The 8,727-nt window shown below is 36.5% G+C and overlaps 1 protein-coding gene across 1 annotated transcript; it reads left to right on the forward strand.

Annotated features, from left to right (window-relative positions):
• The first annotated feature begins 86 nt into the window (after positions 1 to 86).
• Positions 87 to 8,302, forward strand: LOC137407616 (prefoldin subunit 2-like). The gene is made up of 3 exons (XM_068094083.1): positions 87 to 274; positions 4,040 to 4,163; positions 7,832 to 8,302. The coding sequence occupies exons 1-3, from the start codon at positions 141 to 143 to the stop codon at positions 7,997 to 7,999; spliced, it is 426 nt and encodes a 141-aa protein (XP_067950184.1). The 5' UTR covers positions 87 to 140; the 3' UTR covers positions 8,000 to 8,302.
• Positions 8,303 to 8,727: the final 425 nt, after the last annotated feature.

Genomic DNA, 8,727 nt, shown 5'->3' on the forward strand with positions numbered 1-8,727 from the left:
TATGTTATGTTCGGGGGCTCATCTAACCGATTCGTTCCACAATCACGACCATGCTACAGGAAGTCGCTTGTACCCTTGATGTTGCATGGAAACGGCGACCGAGTTAAACTTTTCATATTTCATGCGACGTACTCGCAAAAATGACAACCAAATCAACGACATCTAAACAGCCTAGCCAAGAACAAATTGTAAATGGCTTTAACGAACTTAGGAACCAGCAGAGGCAATATGCCGTCAAATTAAGTGAGATAACAGACGAGAGAAAAGAATATCAGTAAGATGAAGTTGTATTTCTTTCATCTAGCTTCATAAATTTTGTTTTAGGGCAACATTATAAGAAGCATATAAAAATATTCTTGTGAACTATTGCGGTTTTTAAAAAATAATTTGTTAAGGTGCTGTTTGAGCAGCTCAATATAAAGACTGGAGGTAACTCATTGTGTTGATATTATTTATAACATAAAGTTGCACAAACCAGATATTGCGATTGTTGTTTGTGAGTAGGAAAGTAATGTTATACACAATTAATCTGCATCCACACATATATCAATGTTGATTTTGCTTTGTCGTTTTTTTCTATGTCGACTATGTTTAATTTGTGCATGGCAGCTTAGGTTGTGTGAACTAATTTGATTATTACTGGTTCGGGCACTAGTGAAGGTGTTAAGCTATTGCCAGTAAAAATCTATGAATCTTCTTAATATAGTAGATGTTTTGATGATTAAGAAAATTTGTAGTTAGAATGCAACAAGTTTAACACTGTTATCTCTTCATTCACTAGCCAGAGCAATCTGCCTAGCCAGAGCCCAGCAGTGCACAAAATAGTAAATCAGTCTGACCAATCAGATACTGATAATAGGGGAATCTCCTTCTAGCTAAACAGCAACACAAAATAGACTGAGTCAGCAAATCATGCTAAAACAAATCATCACACCTCCCCTTGATTTCTAAATCAACAAGAACAAAATTAGTAAACTTCAAAACTTAAAATTCAACACTTAATACATATGATAGTCAGTAAGCCATGAGGGGGTTTGTCTTTTTCGTGTTGGTCGCGCATAGTCACTGGGAACCACAACATTGTTAGCTAGATTATCACAGTCACCTGGGATCTGAAACAGATCTGGGGCGTATTGCAATTCATCATTGTCATGTTCTAGGCTATCGTCTTCTACTTGCTGTTCGGTGTCTGACTCATGCACTTCTATGTATGTGTCGCCCCTTTCAGCTGCAGAATGTGGGTGGCAAAGCCTCAAATCACCAATGTGTCTGGACATTGAGTCTACTTTCAACGCCGTGTTTAACACTAATGATGTCACCTTGCCTTTTTGCCATTGTGTCGTACACCTTGCCTGAGGTGGCTTCACATACACAACATCTCCTGGTTTAAAAGGATTCAGCTCAGTACTCTTGGGATGGTGGGCGGTCCGGTTTAGCTGATTGTCTGGTTTAACTGATATGCCTATACATTGTATATCTATTATATATAAATGGCAAATATGTTTGTTTCTGTGCTACTCCTTCTAAATTAAGCCTCCAGACCTTACAAGCTCTATATATTCTTGATCAGCTAGGCCAGGAAAAAGTTTTAGGTCAATAAAAATATTTAAATTTGCATGGTGGAATTCACCGAAAAATTCTTTTGCCGCTGCAAAGCTTTATTTATGGTTCCAAAATGATCAGAAGAAGAATTTATGTTCAAAGGTTCTCCAAATCTTTCAGTTAGGTTCTCAGACTAAACTGGTGAAGCCCAAAAAGGTGAAGGGGCCATTCTTGCTCCCAAGAATGATGCCAATGCCAAACTCCTTGACACAAAGCATGGTGAAAATAAGAGCTAAAATCGGCGAACAAAATGGTTGATCCAGATGAAATTGCTAATTATCTAATAGAATTTTTTAATGGCCAGCAACCTGCGGGGCTGCCTCCTCATGATCTCATTTTGAAAAATTGAGTCCAAGTTCTTCTTAGAAAATTTGATACCTAAAAGCTTTGCATTAGAATTCGACTAGCTATTAAACGGATGATGACCTATGTTTGAGAAGTCACCATTTTGGCAGGCAAATACAAAAGTAAAAAAATGTGTTCTTCTCAATAAGCCCCCATTCCATCAGATCTGCCATTTGATTTCAAGAGACTTCAGCTTCCAATCAAACTCAGCTTTGCAATGTCTGTGAATAAGAGTCAAGGACAAACACTACAAGTTGTTGGACTGAATAATACAGAGCCTGTGTTCTCTCATGATCAACTTTATGTAAGCTGCTTAATGGTTGGCAATCCTAAAAATTTATGCGTTTTGACACTAGATAGAAAAGCCAAAAATGTGTACCAAGAAGCACTTCGAAATGTTTTTTAAGATTGCGCCCAAGCATTTACAAAGTCTTTTTAAAGATCCCGTGTCAATTATCTAATTAGCATTACCATGTAATCTTTTCATAAGTCACAATGCCCATTTGCGTCCAAGTAAAATAAAAACACTGTTGTAACATATTCGTTTGGTTATATTTTTTAAATATCTCCCAATATCCAGGCAATGCCAGGTACCTGCCCTAGTAGGTCTTTATACAGGAAAAATCACATTAATATGGCCTATATACATTGCACCATTTACTGTGCTCTATAATTTATATACTTTTAAATATTTAGCCTGTGAGAAAAAAAGTTAGTTCAAGTACAAAAAAGTAAAGTAAATGTTTATTTACATTATGTGGATGACCAATGAGCGGAGGTGATGTACGTTAGTCGGGGGTAAATATAGTGTTTGTTCGGAGTCAAAAAATGCTGGTGGCTGATATTTACCCATTAAAGAAGGTTGAGGTGACTGAGGTCATGGGTCGTTGATATTTTTTGTCAATTTTCACAATGTTGTTTTACAACCTTTGTTCTGCAAGCCTGTTCATGCACAGGCTTGCAGAACAAAATGATTCCTTGTTTTTTCCTGGCTGATATGTACCGATGATAATTTTTTCGAAGGCTCTTAAATGTTGATACCATTGCTGGATCTCATTTTCTGGATGCAAATCAATGTAGTTGATAATACTATTAAGTGATTCTCCTATTCCCTTAGCCAGGGTCACCTTCCGTGTCCTCTCACTGTGTCTTAACGGTGTTTTCCTCCATATGTTCACCAGCCGTTGTAAAGACATGATGGAAGTCCCATGCTTCAAATCCTTTACCACGGATTATGTCTGTCTTGTAGGATATATCTGAACTAATGGGATCCATTTTAATGAGAGTTGACTACTGCATACTGTAGTCAAGGGATATTTATCTTACTTTTTAATCTTCATTTTCTCTTACCCAGTAGTTATTAGTTATATTGTAGTAGTTATCAGTTATATTGTAGTAGTTAACATTTATATTGTAGTAGTTATCAGTTATATTGTAGTAGTTATCAGTTATATTGTAGTAGTTATCAGTTATATTGTAGTAGTTATCAGTTATATTGTAGTAGTTATCAGTTATATTGTAGTAGTTATCAGTTATATTGTAGTAGTTATCAGTTATATTGTAGTAGTTATCAGTTATATTGTAGTAGTTATCAGTTATATTGTAGTAGTTATTAGTTATATTGTAGTAGTTATCAGTTATATTGTAGTAGTTAACAGTTATATTGTAGTAGTCATCAGTTATATTGTAGTAGTTATCAGTTATATTGTAGTAGTTATCAGTTATATTGTAGTAGTTATCAGTTATATTGTAGTAGTTATCAGTTATATTGTAGTAGTTATCAGTTATATTGTAGTAGTTATCAGTTATATTGTAGTAGTTATCAGTTATATTGTAGTAGTTATCAGTTATATTGTAGTAGTTATCAGTTATATTGTAGTAGTTATCAGTTATATTGTAGTAGTTATCAGTTATATTGTAGTAGTTATCAGTTATATTGTAGTAGTTATCAGTTGTATTGTAATGTTCTCTTTTGTCGAGTAATGGCATGGGAGCATGACCTTTTTTGCTGGACTCAAAAACACGGGATAATATCATATTATTATTATATTAATATTATGGTATATTAACGTTTTTTATTTTGCTTTTGCAGACTAGTCCTAGACACACTGAAGAATATGGAGAAGGATCGCATATGCTATAGAATGATCGGCGAGGTACTTGTCCAGAAGACAGTCGGTGAAGTGATGCCAAAGCTACAGGATAGTGTTAAGCAGGTGTGATACTTAATAATACCAGTGACTAACCTACATGTATCTCTGCATGTATGTATTATCAGACGATTGTATATATTGTCATGGCTCTACATACAAGTGTCTCGACATGCGAGAAACTTTAGGTACGAGTAGCTGAATTTCGAGCAAGTTTCTTCCTTGAAAATCGAGGAATCTTTGAGATTCGAGCCGGTTGTTGATGGCCACTACATGGCCAAATATGCGAGAGGCCACTTTTGGTAACAGCATCGCTCGGTCTTTCTTCTCGAATCAGTTTAAAAAAAGTTTTTAAAATGTTGGCTAAAGGTTATAGTGAATGTGAGGTAAAATGGGGCTAACCGAAAATGGATACTAACAAAAAAGAAGACAAAATTAAAGTAAGTCTAGTGAAAGATAGAAACTTAGCTTCAAGTGGCTGCTTAGTAATCTAAATTTATTCAAGTTAAAGTCAAAGTTTCTATTAAATAGGGCTACAAAAGTTTAGTGTACCAAATGCTTTGCTCTCAAGTCTCTCTCAGACGGTCGACAACCTCTGTCAACCTCCGTATCCACAACCTCCGTATCTACAACCTCCGTATCCACAACCTCCGTATCTACAACCTCCGTATCCACAACCTCCGTATCCACAACCTCCGTATCTACAACCTCCGTATCCACAACCTCCGTATCCACAACCTCCGTATCCACAACCTCCGTATCCACAACCTCCGTATCTACAACCTCCGTATCCACAACCTCCGTATCCACAACCTCCGTATCCACAACCTCCGTATCCACAACCTCCGTATCCACAACCTCCGTATCCACAACCTCCGTATCCACAACATCCGTCTCGAAGGTAAAAACCCCATAAAGTAGTGCATAGCAATGTTACATTTTATTGTAGATCATAACAACTGAATAAATATTTGTTACTTTTTATAGTGTAAGTATTAGGGTGTCAGGGTGGCCTAGTGGTACCGTCTTTGACTTTCAACCAAGGGGTTGGTGGTTAGAGCCCTGCTTAATGCTGATCTGACAGCAAGCTTTCAACCCTAAGTTGTTTGGTCCTTTGGATCTAAACCATAACTTGGAGGCCTCGTGTACCACACTGTCAATGTGGGCACGTTAAAGATTCACCTCTGTACTTCGCACATTGGGCACGTGAAATGACTACCTGGCTCTGTCAGACTGGACCTTTTGCAAAATGCATCCCTTTGGGTTAGCCTGACAGTTCCAGAAGAAGCCCTTGATAAATGTTAGGACCACCCAAGGTAGCTTATAAAAAACTAGTCCTGGCGGTATGTTTCTCTACTAGAACATGTGAACATGTGTTTCTGTACTAGAACTCTACTACCAAGCATTGTCACGACATGACAGAAACATGCCATTACTTTTTATTTATTTATTACAAACTCGCAGTCCAGAATATCTTTGATTACATTTCCTAATTGCTGTTCTTAGCATGCAGAAATGAGTATTTTATAATGCGAACAGAGACGAAAAAATATTGCTTTGAAATTTATAGTTTAACAGCTTTTTAACGGTGTATTGCAATCCTCCCTTGAAGTGTGGTCGATGCATTGGAAGGTTAGTGGACTTATGTAGAAATTGTTTTATACAGAGCTGTTAGTTGAATGTGTTTATATATCTTTTACCTATTGTCTTTGTTCATATATACCTTTCAACACTCTGGTATAATATGGATGTTTCAACACTCTGGTATAATATGGATGTTTCAACACTCCGGTACAATGTGGATGTTTCAACAGTCTGGTATAATATGGATGTTTCAACACTCTGGTATAATGTGGATGTTTCAACACTCTGGTATAATATAGATGTATCAACACTCTGGTATAATATGGATGTTTCAATACTCTGGTATAATATGGATGTTTCAACACTCTGGTATAATATGGATGTTTCAACACTCTGGTATAATATAGATGTATCAACACTCTGGTATAATGTGGATGTTTCAACACTCTGGTATAATGTGGATGTTTCAACACTCTGGTATAATGTGGATGTTTCAACACTCTGGTATAATGTGGATGTTTCAACACTCTGGTATAATGGCAATTCTTCGACTTGAACAAAATTCAAGCATATACAAAAAATTTCGTTTTCGACATGGAGATGTTGCTGTACAATATGTTACATATTGTTAACTTTATTAACCTGCACATAAACAAAACAATTGGGTCTAATATTGACTGCCCTAGAGTTTGTCTCCTTTTAAAGTTTTTTGGATTTTTGGTCATTTGCAGTCTTATACGATAAAATTCAGATATATGTTATTTTTAGTGGAAAAATTTTAAAACAGTCTGGCCATATAACCAATAACTGCGGCCCCATTTTGCACTTACAGAGTTAATAAATGACTAAATGGCTCTATATGATGTCTAGTGTTAGTTCTCATAGCAAAGAGGTCTTCAACAATCGGCTGCGTGGCACTCGCCTTTACCTGAACACATATGCTTTTACCTGAACACCTTTGCCTTTACCTGAACACGCCCGCTTCTACGTGAAGACACTTGCCTCTATCTGAACACACCTGCTTTCACTTGAACACACCTACTCCAACCTGAACACCTTTACCTGAACACACTTGGCTTTATTTGAACACACCTGCTTTTACCCAAACACATTCTCCTTTCAACTGATAATTTGTTATTTTTTGGCTTCATTTCAACGACAAGAAAATCTAATTGCCATTAAACCTCGACAGAAGAAGTTAACCCAATTTGATAATTGCTTTCTCACAAACATGCCTTAAAGAAAGTTATTTTACAAGAATGTATTATAGTTTGTTTAGTTCATTCCAGAGCAGAAACAATGGTATCTGCGTCAAGTAATTACACATGTCATCAAAACAAATAAATTATATAATGATATGTAAAAAATGGATCACGGAGACTTCAATTATATGCTAAAAATATAGTAATAAAACAATAATCAGTAAAAGAGGTTTTTATTGTTGCTCTATTTGGAACTGAAGTGGAGGTTTGACAATGTCTAGGCTCGGAGAGTTAGTCATAAAATTACATACATGTCCAACTTAACTCTAATTCACATTAGTTATAGTTTAGAATAATATAATTACATGTTTTTTATTATTTCAACATACCTCAGTTTACCCTCTATAATTGTTTACATTTGTGTTGCTTTTGTGTGAGTATTTCGTTACTTCATATAACCTGGGTAGACAACTTCCATAACAATGTTGCTAAACATTTAAATGGGATGCCAATTGTGTTTATTTTACAAACATGCGTGCGCACAACGTTATCAGGCTGTTACACAAGCGTGCGCACAACGTTATCAGGCTGTTACACATGCGTGCGCACAACGTTATCAGGCTGTTACACATGCATGCGCACAACGTTATCAGGCTGTTACACATGCTTCGGATTTAACATATCGCTGCCTTGTCTCACTCTCTAATACAAATATACTATCGATGAGTTTCCCTCCTCTCGCCTTCTCCCGTCTATAAGAATATGTTCATTTACTCTCTCTAACAATTTTATTATTTAGGAATTGCCTCCTCTCATTTTTTAATACAAACCCAACATTAAGATTTATTTTTAACCAACCGTTCGCTTGCCCATTTCTGCTTGATATTATTTAGTTGAAGCCATTTTTATACACTTCACTTGTGAATATTTGTCAGATTTCTTTCGTAGATGGGCACTTTGATAGACACACTCGAAACACAGATAAAGAATAAGGGACAGCAACTGGTTGAGTACCGTGAAAAGCACAAGATAAAACTGCAGAGTGAAGCACCAACAGAAAAATCTATCGAAAAGCTGAGTGAGAGCAAAAGCTCAGGCGTTCTTGTGACGAACTGACTTGTCGGAATGCTCACGCTATAGGACGACTCGAACCCGAACTAATAATCAATGGAAAGTGATCAAGTTTATACCGAATCGCTGTTTGCATAAGCACTTTGCACAGGTCTGTTTGTCTAGCGCCTCGGGATAACACTGCTTCTCATAGCAATCATTTTGTTACACTATTTGCTCTATCAGGCTTGTTTAATGCAGCCTTCGTGTAAAAGTTCTTCTCTTTTACCGTTTTGCGATGTATTTGGTTAGCAAATGTCTGTATGATTTCAACCAGGTTAACTAAGACAAATATAAAAAACATCTTCAGCTGAGGGTTGATCTGTTCATTAGCTTGCAAGGCATTTGCTGTACTAAGGCTAACATACATGTAGTAATACAATACTTTATCTAATATTATCTCCTCTAGGTATAAAAGAAATAGCAGCACTATCCCTAACTGACTACTATTTCTTTTATCCCTAGAGGAGATAATATTAGACGAAGTATTGTATTACCAGTGTCTACTATCCCTAACTGCGACACTGGTTAGCATGGCCCTCATTTGAGGGATACAATAATAACATCTCATTTTATGTAATGCTTATTTTAAGCAAACGCCTGTTAAAGGGTTTCACAAACTACCATCACGAGACACATGCCTTATTAGACTTACTATCATGAGACACCTACCCTATGAGACTTACCATCATGGGACACTTGCCCTATGAGACTTACCATCATGAGACACCTAC

Source organism: Watersipora subatra, chromosome 1 (genome assembly GCF_963576615.1).
Source record: "Watersipora subatra chromosome 1, tzWatSuba1.1, whole genome shotgun sequence".
NCBI lineage: Eukaryota > Metazoa > Bryozoa > Gymnolaemata > Cheilostomatida > Watersiporidae > Watersipora > Watersipora subatra.

What these genes read in the sequence shown, in the direction of transcription:
- LOC137407616 (XM_068094083.1), top strand. Translation starts at nt 141, where the DNA reads ATGACAACCAAATCAACGACATCTAAACAGCCTAGCCAAGAACAAATT. An exon ending in GACGAGAGAAAAGAATATCA is followed by an intron (nt 275 to 4,039) that starts GTAAGATGAAGT and finishes TTGCTTTTGCAG; the next exon opens with ACTAGTCCTAGACACACTGA. An exon ending in TACAGGATAGTGTTAAGCAG is followed by an intron (nt 4,164 to 7,831) that starts GTGTGATACTTA and finishes TTTCTTTCGTAG; the next exon opens with ATGGGCACTTTGATAGACAC.